We start from the raw sequence: 25,184 nt of genomic DNA, 5'->3' as shown, positions 1-25,184 counted from the left end.
AGAATCCACTAAAAGGGGTAATGTCCAAGGATCACTGTTTGCATCTGATAATCCACTAAAAGGGATCATTTCCAAGGATCATTGCATGCCTCTGATAATCCTCTAAAATAGCTAATGTCCAAGGATTACTGTGTGCATCTGGTAATCCACTAAAAGGGCTAATTTCCAAGGATCATTGCTTGCCTCTGATAATCCTCTAAAAGAGCTAATTTCCAAGGGTCAGTGTGTTCATCTGATAATCCTCTAAAAGGGCTAATTTCCAAGGATCATTGCGTGCCTCTGATAATCCTCTAAAAGATCTAATTTCCAAGGATCACTGTGTACATCTGATAATCCACTAAAAGGGCTAATTTCCAAGGATCATTGTGTGCCTCTGATAATCCACTAAAAGGGCTAATTTCCAAGGATCATTGCATGCCTCTGATAATCCGCTAAAAGAGCTAATTTCCGAGGGTGACTGTGTGCATCTGAGAATCCACTAAAAGGGATAATGTCCAAGGATCACTGTTTGCATCTGATAATCCACTAAAAGGGATAATTTCCAAGGATCATTGCATGCCTCTGATAATCCTCTAAAATAGCTAATTTCCAAGGATCACTGTGTGCATTTTATAATCCTCTAAAAGAGCTAATTTCCAAGGATTACTGTGTGCATCTGGTAATCCACTAAAAGGGCTAATTTCCAAGGAGCATTGCTTGCCTCTGATAATCCTCTAAAAGAACTAATTTCCAATGGTCAGTGCGTGCATCTGATAATCCTCTAAAAGGGCTAATTTCCAAGGATCATTGCTTGCCTCTGATAATCCTCTAAAAGATCTAATCTCCAAGGATCACTGTGTGCATCTGATAATCCACTAAAAGGGCTACTTTCCAAGGATCACTGTGTGCATTTGATCATCCATTAAAAGGGCTAATTTCCAAGGATCATTGCGTGCCTCTGATAATCCTCTAAAAGTGCTAATTTCCAAGGAGCGCTGCATGCCTCCAATAATCCTTTAAAATAGCTAATTAACAAGGATCACTTTATTTGACATTCCCCTTAGTCTACTCACCATTCTTTAATTGACTCAGGCCTACGGTATCGACTCCTCCTTCAATCCATCTACTTTGCCTTCTGTCCGCAGAGCACCTGTGCAAACCGGTCAGGGATTTTGTCAAAGGGGGTCCTGCCCACCGTCTTGGTTCTTATTGCAAGTTTATTTCTATCGGCCACTCTCCACAGGAAACCCTGCGATCTTCCGGCTAATGGCGGAGGATGCCCGATCATCCGAAACACTGGAGACAAATTAGTTTCGATCTTTTTCAACCATCCGCAACGCTACCACGTGGATTTATGGCCCTTTAGTAACGTGCATGCAAAGGATGGGGTTGCAGAATAACTCTGGGTCCAAATAACTGAAACAACTCAGGAAGTTGGCAACGAGTCTGTTTTATTAAAAAGTATCTAAAATAGGGAGTTTCCAACGGACATCAACAGACGTTCGCTCAGCTCTCAATGATTTTCTCATAAAAACATCCTTATATGCAAAATATATGTCAGCAGTGACGTCATACTATGTGGCGACTAACAAAAAAAACTATCATGCGGTGGGATTGGTTAAAGGAGACATCTAACTATACATTGAATAGGGTCTAGGATTGTGATTGGCTGCCCACTGTCAGATGGTCAACTTATGCCTATCTCTAAAAACATGTCATCTTTAACACTATTAAGTACACGGTTTATCATTGGTCTTCAACACTACAAGGCCCTTCGTTATATGGCCTTCTACAATTGGTTGGCATGCTTGTGCCATGTCTGGAACATTCGGTTCACTTAGCAGCACGTAAGCGTCAACCCAGGTGCCAGGTGGACTTGACATTACCTCCCTACCAAATTAGCCCAAAATCTCTCATCACCTATGCCTTCTGCCATGAAGATTGTCTTTGAACTTGGCCTTGCAAAGTATCATTGTCTGTGGGAATATATGGGACTACAGGCTCTCACTGTCGTTGTTCTAGGACTCCAAGCTCAATTCTATTTCTATCCTCAGATCATGTAACAGAAGACCACGATTTAGTCAATTTTGCATCATTTAAATGTCTTAAATGAATATAACTTGCCACTCTTTGCACCTTAACAAGGGATGATTCATCCTTCGCACATTCACTGCTTTCAAGAATAGATAACCAACCTTGGCTACATGGATCTGCGTAAAATGACTGAGTTTCGAAGTCCGACCACCAAAAGTCTGTTCACTCCCCACCTTACGCCTATACATTTGATATTACCTTTACCCATCAAAGACAATCAGTTACATCTTTTAAGCTTTACCAGAAAATCATGGATACTTAGTAGCAATTGTGAAGAGTCAGAATTGTATTTTCACTTCAATCGGATAAAGAGCCTCTTCACTGCTTCGGATTCATGTCAGTGATTCTCCTGATGTTGAGGATAAGGGCCCCAGGGGCAGGTACTCTCAGCCCGGCCCACGAGAACACGCTATACCTATCAACTCACTATCCCACACATCAATAGGGCAAAAGCAGGAGGGATAGGCTTCCCTTACATAGCTCCTAAGCTATGGACTGTATTTGTATTTGTATTTATTTTATTTATAAAGCGCAGCCAGGCCCGGGGGCATACGGGCGTGTAAGTTAGATCTGGTTACAGTTACAATTAGTTGCAATAAACAAGAGTTACGTTACAGTTACAGAAGGTTGCATACTTAGTATTGCGAATACATACATACGTAATCTAAGATAAATACATTATTTACAAAAGTGTGCCGTCAGCAGTCAATCGTGCTGGGATCAGGACGGTTAGGCTGTCATAGAGTCCATGTTGTGAAGCCAATGCTTCGTGTTGTGTTTGAATAGGTTAAATGAAGGTTCTGCCCTTAAAAGCGCGGGGAGAGTGTTCCATAGTTTAGAAGCTTGTACGGGGAAGCTGGCTCCACCCGAGCTATGGAGTTTGAATCTCGGTATGGACATAGTGTTAGCTTGTGCTGCTCTAAGTGGTCTTGATGATGTGTGAGGTGTAAGTTGGTTGGTAAGGTATGCTGGTGCAAGGTTGGCCCTTGCAGCAGCATACCTTGTGCGAGCCGAAACTGAAAACTTCCCTCTTCAACTAACACCACCTTCTCACACGTCCCAACTAACATTTTTCACCCCATCCCTCTCTCCTCAGCTCACCTCAAAGTAAATTGTAAATAATTTTTGTAAACCTGTATATCTGCTATCACCTGTAACTAAGCTCTGTTCATCCCTTTCTCCTCTGTGCAGCTCAATATAAATTGTATATTGCTTTTGTATAAATGTATATCTGCTATCACCTGTAACCAAGTTCTGTTCACCTCCTGTAACAAGGGACACGATGCCCACGGGCTGTTGCGTGCTCTACAAATACGAATAAAGCAAGAGGTACATGTCAAGAAAGCAACGCAAAGCACACCTAGCAGTCCATGCCTGTCAGATCCCTGATGTATGTTATTGGTGGTTGGACCTTATGCATTTTCCTACATTGCTTTGCAGTTCTAGTTTATTTCGGTATCCGTAGAAATGATCGAAATTAGAAAATCGAATGGAGAAATGACTGCATCGTTTTACCGAGGTTTACTGAAAATGTGGGACATTTTCTAAAATATGGGGGTGGGGTGGGGTAAGGGTAACAGTTAAGGTGCAGGGAGAAAGGGTTACACGTGTATTTCCCATATTACTTCACATTGTGAGCTGATAATATTTATTGTAGATTTTTACTGGCCTATGTTCTTGTTTTGAAAGTCATACATTGGAGAACGTTTTCCATGCTCCATTTTCCTTTCCTTATTTTATTGTGTTTGTTTTTCTCCAAGGAGACTTTTGATACCACTGTGATATCTCTGAGGGCCTCACAGTGAGGCCCGCGTGGAGAGACATCACAGGAGCACTTACCTGCCAGGACCTGGGCCTTATACAGCGAAAGACTGGGGAAAGTTACTCCAAAAATACAATTGAAATCACATGTGTGAAATAGCATATTTAATTCCAAGCATGCGTGGGTAGCAGCACTGCTCTTGCCCCTCGCCTCCCAGATGTTTTGGTCTACAACTCCCTGGAGCGCTAGCAGAGATATTCAATGGTTAGGGATCCTGGGGGGTGTAGGCCAAAATCCCACAAATGGTGTATGGAATCTATCCGAGTACGCGATACTTCAGCAGATACGTCATAAAAAGACACTGCTAACTCAATGTTTATTGTCAGCTAAACTTCTAATGTTGGTAAACAGAATACGTTTCTTGTTTTCCCGTTAAAGTAGACATTTGGGGAAATTAGTGTATATATATTTCTCTGTATCGCGATTTGCCAAACAGATTCTTAACCGTCTCCAATTTGTGTTAAGTCATTTTGACAAACATTATCTGTCGAAAAATGCAAGCCTGCTCTTAACAAATTGCCAGAATTACGCGTGTAGTTCCCGGGAACAAAACGGAACACGGAAGTAACTGAAATTGGCGAGGAAAGGGTGTTATGACAGAAGAAAAGATAAGAAAGGGAAAAAGCAGGCCAATGTATAGCAGGTAAGGAATTAGGCTGTGAGGAACCTCTCCCAAATTAAACATTTCCGGACAAGTATTGGCAATGGTAAGTGTTGGCTTTTTTGTGGGCATGGGAAATGCATTTGCCAGGCTCTGCCATAGTGGTATTAACTATCAATGGTAGCACCTGTGAATGGTGCAAGTACATGGCCATATAATAGCAGTGCCTGGGACATGTCTAATAAGTATACACAAGCCATAACTATTGGCTTTGCCAATGCCTATTTTTAACAGGATTTCAGTGAAGGACATGTATAGTGCTTATAAATTGAGTGGCTGAGTGCAGACCTATTTAAGACATTTTTATTACACCAGTAGCATGCTGACAGTTCCAATTAAGTGCACGATTCATGGAAATATTTGCACGGAAAATAAGTTACTTGTGTGCCAAACTGTATTGCGAAATCCCATTTGTCAATTCATGGAATCGAATGCGCAGGGCTTTTTCAGGACCTGCGTGGAGTTCGCAGAGGCTCGGCAGGTCTCTGTGAGCCGTTGAAGCACACCCACATTTGCGCCAAATGACATGTAGTTATGGAACCACCCAAGCAGCCTCTCGGCATAGAAATGGCCACACAAATCCCTCAATCACTATGCCACTCAAAGGCAGGTTTAAGGACACTTGTGCATAGGATTCGCAGAGCAGAGGTGGGTTTCCATGTTGGATTTAGCGGTGCATTTACACAACCAGGGTTGCAATCAAACTTAGGGGCGTGTGTATGCAGTGTAGCCTGGTACAGGAATGGTTTACGGGGGTTCGCAAGCAGATTTTCCGAGTTACGTATTTTCAGACGCATGTTGTCGGGGTGCCGGCAACAGATAGGGGGGACCTTGCGCAGGGTCCCTGAGATGCAGGCCTACTTGCGGGGGACGCCATGCTCTGTTTGAAGGGTGTGTGTATTCAAGCCTGGGGTAGCACGTGCTTTGCGTGGGGGCGTGTGTGGGGCGTTCCAGGCACGACTTATGAATATGTTTACTTTGCACAACAAATTCCATGAATACGCGGGGCACGCATTTTTTAGACTGTGCCCAGGCTTCTCCAGTGTCCGTCTCAACATGCAGCCCTTGTGTGATTTCTGCGCACATTTCCATGAATCGGGCCTTAAGTCATTAACATTGAGAGTACTGCTTTGAAAAGACACTCGCGGGCCCTCGGAGCAGAATGGAGTTTGATGGTAAGGCTTGAATGAAGTGAACTCAAAGAGTTCCCATGAGGAGGTGTTTTGGGTGGGGAGCGGTAGGAACTGGGTTTGAATGGCCATAGGCAGTCAATGGCTGGGCAAATAACCAAACAACATCTACAAGCTTTGTGTCCCATCTCATAGGCCATTTCTCCTTAGCGGTATGCTAATGCGCTAGTTTTGGCTTATATGAGGCGCTTTAGCACTACCTATGTGCCAAACCTAAAAAGTACTTAATTCATCAACGAATAACTTTATTTTCAAAATCGTTAAAATGTGTAATTTGTCCTTTTGTCACACAACTGTGTGAATTATTCATCTAGGTAACTAAGAATGTACTCGGCTGAAGGGCAACATCTATAGGTCACATACATACCTATTAATGCCAAACGTTATCACGCCCTAATATCACGCATCAACGTACAAAAAAAACAAATAAAAAAATCATACCAAGAACTAAACATTGGAAGAAGCGCTATCTAATCAACAGCATAGACCGCAAGGAGCACTTATATTTTCGTATTTTACGTATGGATACCAACTCCTTTTCTTTCAGGACTCTCTGAACATTACTGAAACCATATTTTAGATTTCTCTTTCTCGGCCCCACTTTCTCACTTCATCACTTTCTTTCAATCTTGTTTTCAGGAAAAAAGTCTGCACTTTTTATGTGGTTTCCCACATCCATCATTTTCTATTTTCAGCCTCCATCCCTTTAAAGTTCAACATTTCTCCGTGACGTTATGTATTAAGAAGCTGCATGCGTTCGATATGTGCTTACTCATGTTATAAGTCCTCTTTCTACCTATTCGTTGACAGTGTGTGCCCCAAATATAAACAGCAGGATCATGCCTTTCCTTTACTCTTTCGTATGTTGTGAATTGAGTGTTTCTAAATATCATAGCATTACTGAAGGACCACCTCAACACTATTCATGCATTCCTCAAGGACCACCTTAAAAATGTTCACGCATTCCTGAACGACCACCTTACGTAGTTCACGTAGCTGCTACAAGTCCAACTGCACTTCCCGCTGTTGTTATCCGCTTGTAGTTAATTAACATCGATGGCTCCACTGCATATGTGGCCAAAGAGCGGGAGTTCAGTAAAGGTGGAATGTGGCAGGGGATGGCATGTTGTAAAACATGCTACAGTGCGCTCAGTGGTGGAGCCTTTGACAGAATATGATAGCGTGTAGGATTAGTGAGATGTAGCGGCTAATTTGCCTAAAGTAACTGGAACAAATGCTTTTTTTCGGAGTAATGGGCGAAGGCTCTGTTTTCTGTTGGTTTACAGGGACAGCTCCCTTTCCCTTGATAGGAAGGCAGGGACAAATGGACAGCCCAAAGCTAGCAGGGCATTGCCAACGTCAGCACGGTAACCCAGTTGGAGACAGCACGCTTAAGGGTTTTTTGGGATGCTGTCCTTCCCTCTTGTGAATCTGAAGGAAGAAAAACCTCTGCTATTTTGGATGGGTTAGGTGCCTACATTTCATGCCACACAAAACAGCATAGATAATGTATTACAATTACACTATAGGCCATAGCAAAGAGTTGATGTAAATGTAATTGGTTATTTATAACGCGCTAAATTACCCAGAGGTTTCTAAGCACAGACTCGGGGTTCGAACCTGTGTTGCTCCGTGTCGTTTTGCTTCCAAGGTGAGCACGTTGCCCCTGAGCTTTCCTCCCGAGACAAATGGCAAAACATAGGTTAACAGGTGGCCATGAATAAAGTCAATAGATCTGAAAACATTTTGTGCACAATGGATACACAGGTCACTAGATTTGACAGCATGACAAGTGCCATGGATGCATATTTCTTTTCATTGAGAACTGTTTCTATAAACTCATACTCTTCCAAGGTGCTCATCTCTATGCATCATTCTCTACAGACCTTTTCAGTTTCCATCCCACTAAGAAATTTGCTGTGAATTTGCGTTTTTCTAGTATTGGTTCATCATAACATCCATCCATAGGTACCTGCAGCCCTTCTTCTCAAAGTGAATAATGTGTGACACATAATAGCTCTACAAGGCAGCGCTTCGTAATGTACTCATTAGGCCTTTGTCTAGAATTTCCGACAGTAGTATTTCTTTTAAGTGATAACTACTGGTATACATCACTCTCAATAAGAACCCATTCCTTCAGCTCCCATTACAACAGCACCGATTTACCTGCTTTGAAGAGCATCCTCAGGCACATAATACATGAACGTATTTCCTCTGTCATTCTCAGCCCAGTGTCTTGCCATATTTACCACAGGACATATAACGAAATGGTCACTAAAGGTAAAGACGGAAAATTATTAGTCGTTATGGACTCAAAGGTAATTTACTAACCTAACAACGGAGTGATTCCTGTCAGTACACACTAGGATCTATGGATTCTGCCAGATGTAGAAAAGTAAAAATGATATTCACCATCATCATCAACAACAACATTATCATCATAATAATGATGATAAGAGGGAGGAGAACAAGTACGAGGAGGAGCAGGAGAACGAGAAGGAGGAGGAGAACGAAAAGGAGGGGAAGACAGATAAGAGGAGAAGGAGGAGACAGAGAAAAAGGCAAAGGTAGAGAAGGAGGAGAAAGAAACAGCAAAAGAGAAGGAGTAAGAGAAGATAGAGAAACACAACAATGTCAATTGTACGATTAAACAGCAAAGTGCCTATTTTCCTTCAATAAGCAGAAATTCAATGTGCAATAACACACCTAAGGCTCTATGGCCAGGCAGCAATGGCAGTGTCACTGGATCCAAAAGATTACCATTGTGTCTAAACCAGTGGTCTTCATACTGAGGGGCGGGCCCTACTAGAGGGCCCAAAGGTGGTCCAGAGGGGAGGTGCATTGCTCCTCAAAAAGGGAGTACAGTGACTGTTTTTAATATAAAATACAAGCAGATGTGGCATCTGGGGGGCATGCAACAACATTTTCTACTCAAGGAGGGGCTCTGCAGCTATATTTCTACTTAAGGGGGTCTCAACATAAAAAAGGTTTGAATTCCACTGATCTAAACGGTTCTATGTGAAAATATTTCATATTAAAAGAATAGTAAACCTTTTGAATGAGAAAAGTTGAATATGAAATAACAGAATTGCTATCAATTACAGTGCAAGTGTAATACAATCGAAATAAAAAAATTTAAATGTCTTAACATATAAAGAGTCAACAGTTACATTTTTAATCAAACGTTTGACTCAGGGTTGTCCAACTCCAGGCCTCGAGGGCCGGATCCATGCTGGGTTTTCAGAATACCCCTCATTAATATTCAGTAGATAAATTTGCATACAATGATTTTATATGTATGCACATTGTTTCTCATGAATATTAATGTTAATGATTCAGACAGTCAAGGCCCGGAGTTGGACAACCCTGATCTAAACCCTACCGTCTTACATACACTGTATCTGAAGGTGTTTTTTAAACTTCATTTTACCTTCATTCTTACCCAACCATGCTGTTCATGGATGGCTCTCCACTCCACCCTCCATGCAGTCTGTGACTGTTTAAATGTATATTGTATAGACTCTGAACTGCGCCTTACTGAACACTCGCTTCCTCATTAAACCTGCGCAAAATGTTCATGACTACATTGAACACGTGGAAAGAGGCAGACTTTTGCTACATGCTAGGCATTATCAAGGCGAAGGAAACCCTCTATAATGAGCAAATAGCCACAGCTGCAAACTCCACGAGCAAGCTCTTTGAGATTTTGAGATCTTTAGAAAAACCCAAAGCTCTATCCCCTCCCTCTTGACCATCCTTCATACAGTGAGTGTATAATAGTGCAGGAAGCCTTTGGAGCAAACCTTTCAAAGGCTAGAGAAACAATCAGGAGAAAGCAACTCACAGCTCCGGGCGGACTAAACCCAATGATATACCCACTGGAGCTTGGAATGGTAGAGGGATGTGACTTCCAATCCATTACAATAGAGGACATGAGTTCACTCCTAGCATCCATGAGACCCACATCATGCGCAGAGAACATACTACCCCAGAGAATAGTTTTGCAATACCGCAACATTTTCACAACTTTCTTTACACGATTAGTAAATGCATGCTTTTGAGACAGTCATATTACAGATAACATCAAAATCGTCATAATAACCCCTTAGGTGAAAAAGCCTGGATTGGATCAAAGAGACCCAAGCAATCTAAGGCCAATTACAAATTGTAATTTCTTATGAAAGATTCCTGATAAAGCTGCCACAGTGCAGATGCAAGCCTTTGTGGAAACCAACAACATTTTGCATAAACAACAATCAAGTTTCAGGATGGCTCATAGTACTGAAACAGCCATGCTGGATCAGCAGACGCACATGCTCAGTATTATGGACAAAGGCAGGTTGGACATCCTAGTGTTGCTTGACCTATCTACAGCATTTGACCTGTTATACCACGAACAGATGGTTTGGTCATTAGAACAGATGGGGGGTTGCTCAACTAAGACAACAAAATAGGTCCTCTCCTTCCTGGCCAACCGGAGATCTAAAATACATTGGGGGAATCTTTCTCTCTCCCGGCCCCCATAGATTGCTGAGTGCATCAGGGGGCTAGTTTGTCCCCTCTGCTTTTCAATCTGTATTTGAGATTTCTGTGCACAGCACTTGACAACATCGGAGTGTTCTTTATGAACTACGGCGATGACATGCCGCTGGTAATGGAGCTCAGTGGCAATTAGGAAATTGATGCCCGTAAACCGGATACTCAGTACAATGTCATAGAACCCTGGATGTCATCTCTTAACAGGAACAAGACAGAGTTGATGATTTTTGTGAGACCTTCCAGATCAGTAACTGTTAGATACAGGTCCTTGAAAAAGTAAAGATCTTGGGCATCCTCCTGGAGGCATCAATGGGTGCAGAATCATATGTGAGCAATTTGAACAAAAACTGCCAATATTACCTATGACTGATAAGTCACATCAGACCTTTGCTAAATGAGAAAAACAGTGCCACCATAGCCAGGGTGATGATTCTGTCCAGATTGGACTATGGGAAAGCTCTACTGCTGGGAGCAAGTAAAGGGTGCATTGCCAGATGTCAGATCATCATGAACAGTCTACTAAGGATTTTCAAGAAGAAAGTCAGGAAAGAGCATATCACTGTAGACAGAAAAGCACTGCATTGGTTGGCAGTCAATGAATGGATTACTTTCAAGGCCATGACCACATGCACATTGTTTCTCATGAATATTAATGTTAATGATTCAGACAGTCAAGGCCCGGAGTTGGACAACCCTGATCTAAACCCTACCATCTTACATACACTGTATCTGAAGGTGTTTTTTAAACACCTTTGCAGGTGATACAGAATGAGGCAGTGAGGACGATTAAGGGGAAGACTAGAAGAGAGCATACCTCACACAGCCAACAAGAACTTGACTGGTTACCCATTGATGCATGACTAAAACTCAAGGCGCCAAAGCTAGTGCGCAAGTCTTTGTTGGGAAACACCCCTGTTACATTAAAAACCTTATGACCATGTACCAACCTATAAGAACTTTGCGCTCTTCTACTTTAGCCATGGTTAGGATACCAGCCTACAAACTCACCAATAGGAACATCTTTTCCTGTCCATTCCTGGGGTTCTCTTCTAAACTGCTTTTGAGGACAACTGAAAACTTTATTATTTCACTGAACACCCTCCCCACATTATTGAGCCAAATGCACGCCTAATGTCCTGTCTACTCTACGCCCATGGTTTATGTTATTACGCCCCGATACCTGCAGGTTTCCAATGTCTTATAAGTAAATAAATAAAATAAATATTGAAAGCTAACTTACCTTTGTAGTTTGTATTTTAAGATTTGAGACTGATCTAGATTTTCCATTCAACATTTTTGTGCGTTCTATCATTTTTATTTAATATTTTCAGTGCTTACAATCTACACATTTTACTGGAAAACCTGCGTAATGTAGACCAGCAATACACCATTGCATTAAAAACAATAGAATATTCTCACACTTTTTGTCATATCCTATCTGGGATGAGATGTTGATAGGCGTCCTTGGCTAGAGTGAGCTTTGTAGGACATTTCTGGCCTTAGTATTGAGGAAACTAATTGGAATGGATATATTTACATGTCCAGCTCCTGGATGTGCACATCTAGCAAAAGAGGAACTGAGTAGAAGAAAATTGGCTACCTATATGAAAATATTCCCCTTTGCAGTTAACGCACTCCTTTCATGGAGACACAGGATACTGGTGTTCTGAATAAAGGTTTAGTGCAGAATCAAGAAGGCAGTTTTAATGACTATAGATCCAAAGTAAGGTGCATTTACACGTACTTATATTTTACCAAAACACTCAGTTGCCTAGTTATTTCCAAAGTCGTGACTTCCAGTTTGCTCATGTATCAGGCATGTATATATATATATATGACGAGTTATTGTCAACTCTTCTGATATCCCTTGGACTGTCCTGTGTCATCCAGGGATGGAAGGATTTGTATCTCCTTCTGGGCCAGATCTTATTTCCTGCCTCAGGGGAGGAATAAGTATTAGGATGCCCACAGTCTGCATAAAAGCTACACACGCATATCTCAATATCTCAACAACTGCCCAAATGTTTCAGCAGTGCATTCCTCGCTGCCTTCCACAGGAGTATGTGTTTAGTTCTGAAATCTTTGTGCCGAGTGTCATGTTTCCATATCGATTTTCAATTTGTCATGAAGATACTTTACTGTGACTCTACTGTGATTTACTGTGATTCTATGACAAATGTGTTGCCGCTCTCCATTCTTCGCTGTATGCTCAACTGCTTGCATGTCTCCAATCGCGCTCTTTGAACCCTATGATTCTCGCCAAATCCTAAATGAATGCACAGATGACATTTGAAGTCATTGCCTAGGTTGGGTCGGAGGATTGTTTGATTTTCACATGACTATATGCTCTTAGGAAACAAATAGGCACAATACAAATAGGCAATCCTATCAGTCTTTATTGTATCCAAAACACTCTGCTTTCTCTGAACGAGGTGTTACCCCTCAGCTAAGACCGGTTCCGCCAAAGAGTTGCCACTTGGCTTCTGATCATGGATAACATGTAGCACTTTTCCTACATCTGTAAATGGAAAACTAGCCAGCAGGACAAAGCCCGGTGGGTAGGAAGCCATGTGACCTACACCTACACCTACGCGTAAATGTAATGGACTGCAGGATGGTACTCCTATTCAGTAACAGTAAAGCAAGTATCTTTCATTCTAATAGGATGGGTATTGAAAGTAATTATCTTCAGAACTATAGTATTTTCCAAATGTTGAATTTTAATCATCCGATAGTTATTGTATTTTTATCCGAATCCATATCCATACTCATATCCGAATGAGGCACAGCAGTGAATGCAGACTCTGGTCCTACAGATAAAGAAGGGAGTGAATTTACGTGGGGTCATGAATGAGGTGGCCTTTGAAAGAAGGGATCCCCTCTCTCAGCATTTCCATCAGACATTAAAGCCCAAATCCAAACCCAAAAGGTATCTAAAGACAGGTGTCATTAAGGTAAGACCTGCCCAAGAGGAAACAGTATGCAGCGCACTGAAGAACTGCATTTCAATGTATATTTTAAGAACAGTCCACACACACATTTTGTTCAGATCTCATCGGTGGTCCTTTTCACATATCCATCCTGGATTGCAAAGTTCTATGAGTGCACTCTAAAGTCAATACGTTTGCAGAAGGCAAAGTGGGGTGGGTCTCATGCTCCAGAGAGTGAAGAGTGCTGCTGGTATAGTGAACAAAGAAGCATGCTTCCAGTTGCTATAAAGTGGAGACTTGGAGGAGAAAAGCATCCCGGATTGTTCTTGAAAAGGGGTGTGTGGTCTTGGCGCTATCCAGTTGAAAGTAAATAGCCTTCTTGAAATGGTTTGTCTCCAGGACGCATGCTGGGTAGGATCTGTGCCAAAGTAAGTCTGTGCGTGAGATCATTTGACGAGCACCAGCCTAAACTAAAATGCCCTTACTGAGGCTCTAGTCCCAATCCTGATGTTCGCTGGAAAATGAATGCATACAAATAAGAGTGTGTCAATTAGTTGTACACAATAATCTTGAGAGCTTGTTCCATGGCTTGAATGACAGAATCTCCCGTATAATGCACTGTGTTTGAGTGTCGTTGAGGAGATTCTCTCGCCCAGTTGTAGAACTCTTGCAGGAATTTATTGAAGTAGGCTGTCTCTCAAACAATGTTCACGCCTTAAGATATTTATTAGTGATTACTTTGTTACTTTTAGAAACCCACGAGCTGATATACCCAGCGTGCCCGCATGTTCACTCCTTCATATGAACAGATTGGTGAAACAGTGTGGAATTGTATAGGGAACAATGCTTCGCAAAACCACAAACCCACAAACACATTTTGACTTTTGCTGAAATCCGGGGAAAGGTGTGGGATGTCCAAATGTCATGTAGCCAGTAATGTCCGGAGGGTCCCAACAGGGAACTGTTCAAAATGTGGTGTAGATTGGTGAAACAGTGTGTGTTAAGATGTATTTCTGAACTCTGACCTGGTGGGCAGCGGTTCAGAAGGCCAGCCTAGTTTCTTGGAACAGGGTAACCTTCTCGACAAGCCAGACCAATCAAGGTAGCATTAGCGGCAGTCAAGACCAAGTCTCAGGAGGGGTGAGGGTGATCAAAAGTCCACAATGAACACACACAGTAAACAACACTACAAACTACTCTCAGTCAGGTGTATATATCAAAAATACATATACATTTATTAAAGGCCTTTTAAATCAAGCACAAAGTAAATATCAGCAGTAATAACTAAACCAACATAACACTACTATAAAACATATTTACAGATACCAACGGCCGAAATGAATAGCACACAGTGAGGGTCCACAACCTGTAAGGAAAGGGAGCAAACAGTGTGAATATACTTCAGGCAGTCCTTCACTTTATCAACCCTATCTGAGAGGCAGTCCAATCCCTAAGAAACAGAGAGGTCCAGCGGGACAACAGCAGGCTCAGGGTGCCAAACCTTCCAGCGGCTCACAATCGGTTCCCCGATTCGGCTTCTGAAGAGGGCCCAATGAGACATCTGCTCACATACAGCCATGCCAGACGTGAACCAATCATGGACCACGGTGGTCCCAGTCATTCCCAGCATGCCAGACTCTCTGGCACCCAGGATGTGTATTGGAACTAAACAGTCCAGCCCACATCATGGAGGCACACACACAAGTCATGCAGAAGCCCGTGAAAGCTTCGGTTTGCATGGGGATCTGCATCACCAAAAAAGGGTTTTCTCAGGTCTGCTCGACCTGGGGAAGGCAAAGGGACAAGATGACCAAAGGACAAAACAAAGGACCTTGTGGAATGGCCCTTTTGGGGCCAAGCCACTGTCCAGAGCCAAACAGGTTAAAGGTGGAATGGACTACAAGAAAGGGTTAAAAATATATTAAAAATAACAGCTTCCACCAGCTCTGTCCAAGTCACATTTGTACTTCTACCGGAAAATCCTTTTAGGGTGTCTAGGGCCTTAAAAATGAAAGGAAGACCCCAGTGCACTGTACTGTAAGGTACTTTGTGCACTGGTAACATGTTGCTAAAAACTAGCAACGAAGTGAAAGACTAAGGGAAATAAAGTCTCCCAATACTGACTGTCTTTAAGGGCATGTCAGTTTCCCCATAAGAAAGTGACGAAAACCCAGCTGAGTACAGCACAAGGCCGAGCTCCACTGGCAAAAATCAAGCTAGGATAGTTAAACAACAGCAAAATGTTGGGGGGTTCACAACTGGAGGGAAAATTACACATAAAGGGAAAACCTTCCTAACAGTGTGGAATTGTATAGGGCGGACACAAACCCCCGCAACGAGGCTCCCAGGGTAAATGGCACAAGGCTCCAACCCCAACTTGCTTGCAGACTGCCAGACACTTGTCAGTCACTTTGCAGTCCATTTCATGGGCACAGCAGGGCTTTGTGTAACAGGGGGGGGCAGGGCGGACAAAATCTCCCACAATGAGGCTCACAGAGTAAATGGCACCAGGGGTCAATTCCAACTTGCTTGCAGACTGCCAGACACTTGTCAGTCACTTCGCGGTCCGCTTTGCAGACACCACCAGGCTTTGTGCAGCAGGGGGGCAGGGCAAACACAATCTCCCGCAACGAAGCTCCCAGGGGAAAGGGCACAAGGCTCCAACTCCAACTTGCTTGCAGACTGCCAGACACTTTACAGCCACTTTGCGGTCCACTTCAGGTCCACTTCACGGACATCGCAAGGCTTTGTGCAGCAGGGGGGTGGGGCAGACACAATCACCCGCAACGAGGTTCCCAGGAGAAACAGCACCAGGCATCAACTCGAACTTGCTTGCAGACTGACAGACACTTGCCAGTCCACTTTGCAGACACAGCAAAGCTTTGTGCAGCAGGGGGGCAGGGCAAACACAATCTCCCGCAACGAGGCTCCCAGGGGAAAGGGCACAAGGCTCCAACTCCAACTTGCTTGCAGACAGCCAGACACTTGTCAGTCACTTTGCGGTCCACTTCAAGGACATCGCAAGGCTTTGTGCAGCAGGGGGGTGGGGCAGACACAATCACCCTCAACCAGGTTCCCAGGGGAAACAGCACCAGGCTCCAACTTGCTTGCAGACAGCCAGCCACTTGTCAATCACTTTGCAAAACATATATGTTTTTCCCAGAACCTCAATAATCATGAATGATAAGCGAAAAAGACAAAGGTGCCCACTGGGTCTTCTACTTGCGCTGTACTCTGAACCAGAGGACTTATATAGACCTCTGATTATGCCTTTGCTCTCCCTCATTCTTGTTCAAATGGGAAGGAGAATGACCATCTCTCTGACTGAGGAAACAACCAAATCCATGACATTAAACTACAATCTTCATGACTCACACACATTTCTAAAAACACAGTACCAAATATTTAGGTGCAGAGATCTCTATAAAATGGGATCAGGTTTTTGAGGTTAACATTTTGCACCCCGCCAAGTCCTTTCTATAAACAACTAAGAAGTGATTTTTCTAAATAAATCTGCTCTAAGTCTACAGGAGGTTGGAGTTCCCCCAAACTCCACACTAGATCATCTCACCACTTCTCTCAAATGTCTCACAGAATTATTCTCAGACGATATGTCCCATCAAGCATTTGAGGCACTTTGTAAAAAGGGGAATTCAAGGAGGCTATTATACAAATGTGGAAGCCAACAGATCTTAAAAAGTCTAAGCTTCTCAGTGGGCTATGCCAACAATCTCATGCAATAACATTTAGGATGAAAATCCCAGCTACCAGCCTACATGCCTTCATATGGGCCAATCCTAAAGAAACAATAATCTCTGGCACAGATGAATATTGGACGACTGTCCTAACAAGAGAACTATATTGCCTCTTGCAACGAAGTAATAGTTGCCCTACAGAAGTCCGGAAAAGGAATCCTTCCTAAACATTTTTGAAAAAATAAAGAAAGTAACCATGCTTTGCCCCTTTACCCACATGCAATTTGTGCATCCATGGTGATTCACAAAGAGATGTTCATGCATCACATGCAATTTGAACAAACTTCACTTTGCACCCAGCAAATGGACCTGAAAAGCTAAGTGCAAGCCCCGGGAACCAGAAAATAACCTGCAGAAAAGAAAACAGAAACAGAAGTCTGCATTGTTAATGGAAAGTTGGGTCAAACTTTGAGGAAAGTGAGCCCTATTTACTCAAGATACATGTGTTCCTGCAGATATCTCCTTGTCCTCTTGCGCCCGGTTGAAACTGGGACAACTTTCTGCAGGAGCAAGTGCTTTGCTACATTTTGATGAATCAATGTCCATCCACTGCAGTTCCTCTAGAGCCATGGTACAACAGGCGGCCCACGGGCCAATTGCAGCCCTTCAGGACGTTGTTTATGGCCCTCCAAGTCACGTGAGTTTAATGATTAAATGTTGCCTGGTCAGTCAATCAGTCGTCACTACGTCTGTCATGTCAGGTGTGCGACTCCTCTGTGATTTTGTTTTTTGTCTTTGCATATTGATCCCTGCAGTTTTTCTATATTTAAAAACATAATTGCAGTGCCACAGTACACATAAATAAAGCCGATAATGCCATTAAAAGGCTATTATGCCCCTCATTACGAGTTTGGTGGTATCCCACCAGTAAGACCGACGGGATCCCACCAAAAAGAATGATTTCTCAGTATTTCCGGGATATTACAGCCGGCGGGAATGCTGGCAATTCCCAATTCCATAGAGTCCCATAGGTCATTCCGGCAGTTTTTTTGTCAGTTGGGGCCTGATTTACTGCCAGTTTCTTCCTGCACTGGGAAACTCATAATGACCCCATGTATCACGTGTTACAGTAGAAAAGTAATAAAAATGACACCTTAAAACCCATGGTTTTTTTAGCGCCTATTCTCGCGCTGATGCCCTTACCAACCCGCTCACTGCCATGTATAGTTCGGCCCACTGTATGGGACTTGTGTGGTACATTCGGCCCTCCAGTGAAACAAGTTGTGCATCCCTGCCCTGTATGCGCCCCTTTTGTGTAAGCAGAGTGGGTGTTGGTGGAAATAAACCTTTCCCCCACCCATTTAACCGCATAACACTGCATGCACGTAGACTTGATGCAGCCACCCACCCATGCGTGTGCACACAGTGCCCCCGTTTCTCATTTAGGGAATCGGGCGCAATCTTCATGTACGCACTGTGCGTGAATTGGCGCACGCAAGAGCTGTTGAGAGCCCCACTCTTAATTTTCACCAGAAGGCCCCTTTAATTATTATTTTTTTATTTATTTGATTTAATTGCATTTGCAATTTTTACAAAGAATTATAAAAATGCATGTGGAAATTGTGCAAGAAATATAAATTTCTGACTTAAATTGAGAAAGGGGCAACAAAAAAATATGTGCTGTGACTTTGATTAGCAAGACTTTAGGAAAGGCTGTGTGAGAACAATACCATTACAAGGAAAATAAAGATATTTACCAATAAGAACAGAACGAAAACCTGCTCTTTTGGTGTAGTTAAGAAATATACATTCTAGTGTATGTTCTTTAGAGCGCTTTTGGATTTCTGGGCAGTTTGTGTTGTGATGGAACCGGTGAGTGGTGTGGTGTGGTCATTAAACAAATACGCCTGTCCAAGGCATAGTGCTGCACTGTTGAAGGAGGCGGGACTTTCCGCAGGCACCCTCCGGCACCTTCAACAGGAGTTACAGCCACGTTGCACTTACTTGGAAAGAACTTCAGATTGGCTTATGGAATCGTGGACAACCAATCAGAACGGAGCGGTGTGGTGTGCCTTCTACAGGGTTGCCAAAAGGAAGGCGCGCGCCCAGCTGTAGGCAGCGCAGGTGCAGCCCCAGACAGCACGCCAGATGCTGAACAGATTAAACGGGGACAATAAATCTATCTGGCTGTGTGAGAATTCCCAGCAAACCGACGTGTGCAGTGAACAAAAACAGGAGATTTCAGAACTATATACAAATTAACAGCTTCCTCTTCTTGGCTAAATGGTAAATGGCAATGTTTATTTGTATGGCGCCTATGCACAAAGCAAGTGTTTCAAAGCGCTCAAGTGTTGAACTTGCTACTTATCTTTTAAGGGAGGCAAAGGAAAATGTCAAGGTGTGTGTTGAAGCGTCATCAGAAGGCGCTGCTTACCGCGTGGAGTTTTCCAGGGCCCTGGAAAAGAGGGCATAGTCGTCGCCGGAATGCTGCAGGGAGTAATACCACGCGGCGGCATCTCTGACGAGTGGGTTAAGTTCCGCCCCTCCCAGGGAGTTCTGCAGCGCCCGGTAGAACGCGGTCTTGCTCTCCGCCCTGCCCTGGCTCTCCTCGAATCTCTGCAGAAACACAAACACATCAGCGCGTGTTTAGAGAAGGCGTCCACATTCCAGGACGAGGTAACAATTTGCGGTCAGAGGAAGCAACGTTGAGCAAAGGCATCTGTTGGTTGTTTGTGATAGTTGCAGAGTAAGCAGAGCAAGGAAACACATAGGGAAGCAGCTACTGGAACTCTTCACAACATCACACAGGCATCGTGCAGGGGTGAGCATCGTCTAATTCAGGGGGTCTGCAACCTGTGGCTCTCCAGATGTTTTGTACTACAATTCCCATGATCCATCAACATTGACTTTGATGGATATGGCTGATGGGAGTTGTAGTCCACCACACCTGCAAAGCCAAAGGTTGCAGAACACCGCGGGCTAAGGCATCTGAGGGCAATGCCTAAAGAATAATGTATCCTTAACTATACATTATAAGGAGTTCTGTGTCATATAGGCCACAAGTCTGAAGGTTGATTGCTTAACGCAGTCTAAGAACATTGAGAATATTATAAGGTCTGGGTGAATATCATGTGCCCAAAAGCGAACTGACTATGTTTATCCATGTGTTTCCTTTACTGCTGGATTGCCAACGACCTATTTTTTCCAGACATGTTTAACCATAGCAAAAAAGCTAGAGTAATTGATTTGTTACACAAATTAATTCATTTCTCCAAAAAGCAATTGCGGAGAGTAAAAACCTTTTAGTATAAAAAAAAAGCATGTCACTATTAACTAATTTAACCCTAAAACAGTAAATGCAGCTTTGCCTTTTTACACTTTACTTTTACAGTCTGCCATGCAAAGGTTGAACATTGCATGCAGGAGGCCCAACAGCACATACGTGAAAGCGTTGGCTGTTCCCTGAATGCAAAGTGAATATCTTTTAAAATGTCCACCATAGTGTTATAGTCGGTTCGTTTGAATTGTTCCCAGACCATTGTGGGCAGTGAACACTTAACCATTCAAGCAGTATGGAGCTCATCTTCATCAGAAGCCGCGTAACCTAAATGGAAGGCCTTTATGCCTTTCACCCATGTCCCGCCCCATTTTTAATCATTTGAATGGCGGAGGGGTGGAACGCAACTTGTGTTTCTGCCGCCTCCCTTCCTCTCCGCCATGCATATGCAGCAGCCTTTGCGCCAGTATGCATTTTCATGCTGACGTAAATGCTAGAGATCCCTCTGGAGCCCGCCGGCTTTATGCACTAGCGGGCGGACTCCATAGGGATCAATTGCACAATTACACATAAACCCTGCCAGCCATGCTGGCATGGCGGGCAGCATGTACAATTTAACATTGCCTGCCATAGGAGCATGGCAGGGCGTTTACAATGACAATTTAATGCTGCCCCCCATGCGTGCATGACAGAAAGAATTTAATTGTAATTGTAAATGCTGCCTACCATGCAAGCCTGGCATGAATCGTTTAATTGTAATTGTAAACGCTGCCTGCCATGCGAGCTTGGTAGGCAGAGTTCACTCATTTGCACAGTGGAGTGCAAATGTGCAAATCAAAAGGCAGCCTTTTGCCCTGCATATTTGCACTCTGCTGTGCAAATGAGCACAATCTGGCAGTGGGGAGCCGCCTGCGTGTATGTCTACACATAACAATTCCGCACCACCAAATTACACTCTGGAGCAAAATCAGCTCCTATGTGTAATTCTGCATATAAAATAATGGCCCGAGATGCACAGTGCATTTGCATACCTGTGCAATGCCACATGACATATCTCCTTCCTTGCTTTTACTAAAGGCTATTTGTATTTCTGGTGATTTTAACATGAATTCAATTGGTTGTTTTACCTTTATTCGACACAACACTGCATTACATTTTAGCTTTCAGCACCAAAAAGCTCATCTTTACTTGCTGTGTTAGCAGTTCTGCTGCTCTATTTAAAAGGTCTCCTAGTTCACTGCGGCAAAATAGAGGATTTCAGTTTCTATTCACTACCAAAGACCATCACCATATGGCCTTTGATTTTCACACAGCGATGCAAGAGTGGTACTTCTATTTCCATGCATAGACATTGCTGAGACAGGAAACTTTCAAACCAGGTGGGCGGGGGGTGGGGGCGGGAAGGGTCTCCCCAGACATTATGTATATATGTATATCTGGGTTAAGCACATTTTATGCTGCTTTTGGTACTCTTTGGGGAGTCATTTCTCTCATTTGCTCCTGAAACATAAGTAATCACGACTGTTTTCATGTCACCGGGGTCACCATGCCCCAGTCCTAGCCTTGCCGTTCTCCATCAGTTGCATTCTGGGAGTGTTACTCTTGTCGGATAAAATTGACTGACGTCGAACTGAAGTCACAGCAAAGCCCAGGATTGGAATTGGGTGTCCCCAGTGACCTTTCCTACCACATGGCTTGTAGAGCTGAAGGAATCCTGAACACATTTGGGAGTAGTCCATGAGCAGCTTCTGCCCATTACTAGTTTCCCTTTGAACCTTTGCCACAATAGCAGCAATTGAAGCTGGAAGCTGACCACAGTATGTTGGTACAATATACTCTCCATAGATTTGCATTTAGGTCCTGCCCAATTATACAGATAGCACAGTGGGTGGTATCAGGTACGTCATTTCACCAAAATGCCAGGGGTAGCGGAAGTGATATCACATGACTCTTGACCTCTGATGAGATCACAAGAAGTGATGCCATTTGGACCCACCCCGAAGTGACAAGGGAAGCAATGAAACACAACCTTTCACCCCTTGACAAAATCGAAAGTGGCATCACATAGCATTGTTGCTAAGTACACTATGAAAAATATGGTTACGATATCGCTATAATGTGACATACATTTCATACAAGAATAGATCACCAAATGTACAGTTAATATCCAGTGTGTGTAGGCCCATATCACCAAATTACTGAGAATGCAAGCAGACGTTCAAGGCCAAATGATAATTATGTGTTTTTATATAGCACTTACGGTTAAGCGCTTTATGTAGAACAAAAATTACATACAATATCACCTAACCTGTGTTGGTACTCATTTATCAACCTCAGAAGGATTAAAGGCTGAGTTGAGGTGTTGAAGGACAGACTAAATCAGCGAATCGCCCCCTGGAGTGTGTCTGAAATAAACCTTTAATGAGTCTAGCAATTATTGTTTAGAATTCCGGAAAGACAAATTATTTTCTCATCCCTATTCTTTCTTATTTAGGGTCACTGCTCAAAGTGTTATACTTGTGGAACCCCCTTAGACTGAGATCTTAACAAGAAAGCCAGCCACGCCAGAAACAAATAGCCACATGGTGCTGGCCACAGCCCAGGAGCTTACACCTAAAATAAAAAACAAAATAAAAACATGTTTACAATTTATTCTTTTAGGGTGGCAAGAGAGACCATAGGGTAGCAAGGGAGTCCTTAGGCGACCTCTGGTGACCCCCAAATGACATCCCTGGGTGGTATAAGGAGGTGATTTATTGTAGGGTTGTCCAAATCTAGGCCTCGTGGGCCAGAATAATCTCGGATATTCAGGCTAACCCTCATTAATTTTCATTGGATAAATTTGCATACAATGAATCCAAATGTATGCACATTTTTTCTCATGAATATTAGTGAGGGATATCCTGAAAACCCTTCAGGATTCCGGCCCTCAAGGGCTGGAGTTGGACAACCCTTTAGGAAAAGCCAAATGCTGATGTGCTATGTATTATTAGTACCCAGCGAGGGCCCATCAGATTGGCCCTTGCCGGGTCCTTACCTGTCTGACAAAGCAACGGTCACAGACCTGTTCCTTCATGTTCCGTCCTCAACTGACCGCCATGGAAAGGGAGAATGGACTACACGTAATCCCTTCTCCCCATTCTCTGGCAGCCATCTTTTTTTTGTTTTCACATTGGAATGGCCCCCATGGAAAGGGAGAAGGGACCACGTGTAGTCCTGTGGGATGTATTGATCCACTTTGCTATTCTATGCGGCATCACCCTGCCAGTTATGGTGAAAGAAACGGCAACAATGGCGGCAAAACCCTTGTGCGCCCCTAAAACCTACAAAAACCTACAAAACCATGTGCTTCAGCACACAAAAAGAGGGATTCACAACCTGCCTCCCATGGTGCATGTGCGGTGGGATAGAGCACACCGTGCAGAAATGTGCCAGTGGGCTCCATGACTAGCAAACATAGTGCAGAGGAAGAAGCATCACTTTGCAAGTGAAACCCCAAAATGTGCCTACAAATGACATTTGCTTGTTGCTAAAAACTCCAAAATGCCTATAACACAAGACTACTCAACATTCACAATCTTGTCTGGTGCTAAAATTCATGTATCTAATGAAGCATTGTGAAACACACAAAGTCCTAATGTAAAGAGCAAAACATTCTGTGACATCATCCGGCCTTGATCCAATCACTCAAATTGCAAGGCGGTAGTGAAGTTTTGATCCTATACCAGCTCACAGGGGCAAGCATAGCTAAGCCGGCCCATACACCCACTTTGTGATGTCATTTTAAAGCATAAATAGAGACAGCTGACAACACATAGGGACTAACAGATCCACTCACTTTCCTGATTCTGGCGAAGCACTCTGATCCAGCTTTCTACATCCAGCTTTAATATTCTTCCAGATCCAGATGCCAAGACTCTTGCCAGCAATAGAGAACTATTGATTTCCACCAAGGCCCAAATCCTCAAATGTATTCTCTCCACCCAGTGAAACGCTGTGTGGTGTGAGAAGGCCTGTTGAACCAGTATCCTGGAATTCTCTGGCTTGCCACCACTAGGGTTGCCTGAGGAACTCGCTATCCAGCTGATTCACATACCCACAGGCTAGGAGGGCAGATCCTGTACAAACCCGGCGACCGGCCTGGCTGATCCAGTATTGTGCCTGATGTGCTGTCTTTCCTAGACCAGACCCAATCCAAAGACCAGAGCTGACGGTCCAATTTACTAACTTATCCTGTGAGTATTAATAGGAAGAACTGTGGCCCATAGTATATTTGCATTGTCTTATCCCTATCTCAGACCCATCCTGTCTTTCATTCAGAACCAGTATTGTTAGAACTATCTTTGCGCTGACCCTTTTCTCATCTGAAGAATTAGAGTTTCCACAGCAGGCGGGTTACACTGATCAGGTGACTGTAAGATCCCTCTGTGGTATTCGCTTTTTCATAGTCATCCTCTAGTGTAAGCAAAACTATCTGTCATTTTCAACAGTGCATTTATGTTTTCCATCCTTGCACCTATTAAAAAAAAACAACTCTTACTAAAACCTCTATGACTCCCTCAGTTTTCATGATAGAAATGAAATTTCAACTCCTACTTTTACCTAACATCTGTAGCTATCCGTAGAACCCATTGCAAAACATTCTCCCATTATCACGAATATCGCGCAAGGAAAAGTTTGCCGCAAATTTCAATTCTGAGAAATGTTTACACATGTGAAATAGCTTTAATTTGTTTCCGACTTGGACTTTAAGATTTCAAATGTTTTCTATGGGCTAAATCATTGCTTGTGACTGTGTGAAACTGTTCAAAGCGGCTCCCATAGGAATTTCTAACACTTTCAGTTTTTTTGACCATATTTGGTGTTTTTGCCCAGTCAATTCTAAAGACAATTCTAAAAGCCATCCTGACAGCTGAAAAGTCAATTCTGTTTTTCTTTTGTGTTTTAAGGGGGAAGGTGGGATGGATATTCTGTCTGATTTGTGCTATTCCTGAATA

At 43.2% G+C, this 25,184-nt stretch overlaps 1 protein-coding gene across 1 annotated transcript in view; it reads right to left on the bottom strand.

Moving 5' to 3' along the window:
- The window catches only part of TG (thyroglobulin), a 1,030,738-nt gene that overhangs the window by 152,538 nt on the left and 853,016 nt on the right, over positions 1 to 25,184 (bottom strand). Inside the window, exons 43-44 of the mRNA XM_069622147.1 lie at positions 19,345 to 19,526; positions 7,913 to 8,020 (exon numbers count right to left, since the gene is read on the bottom strand). Coding sequence (XP_069478248.1) covers positions 7,913 to 8,020; positions 19,345 to 19,526 — 290 coding nt within the window. The remainder of the gene's footprint in view (positions 1 to 7,912; positions 8,021 to 19,344; positions 19,527 to 25,184) is intronic.

The sequence above is a fragment of the Ambystoma mexicanum genome, chromosome 5q (genome assembly GCF_040938575.1).
Source record: "Ambystoma mexicanum isolate Mex_15411 chromosome 5q, UKY_AmexF1_1, whole genome shotgun sequence".
In the NCBI taxonomy this organism is placed as follows: domain Eukaryota; kingdom Metazoa; phylum Chordata; class Amphibia; order Caudata; family Ambystomatidae; genus Ambystoma; species Ambystoma mexicanum.
This window is presented reverse-complemented; position numbering and strand designations above follow the sequence as displayed.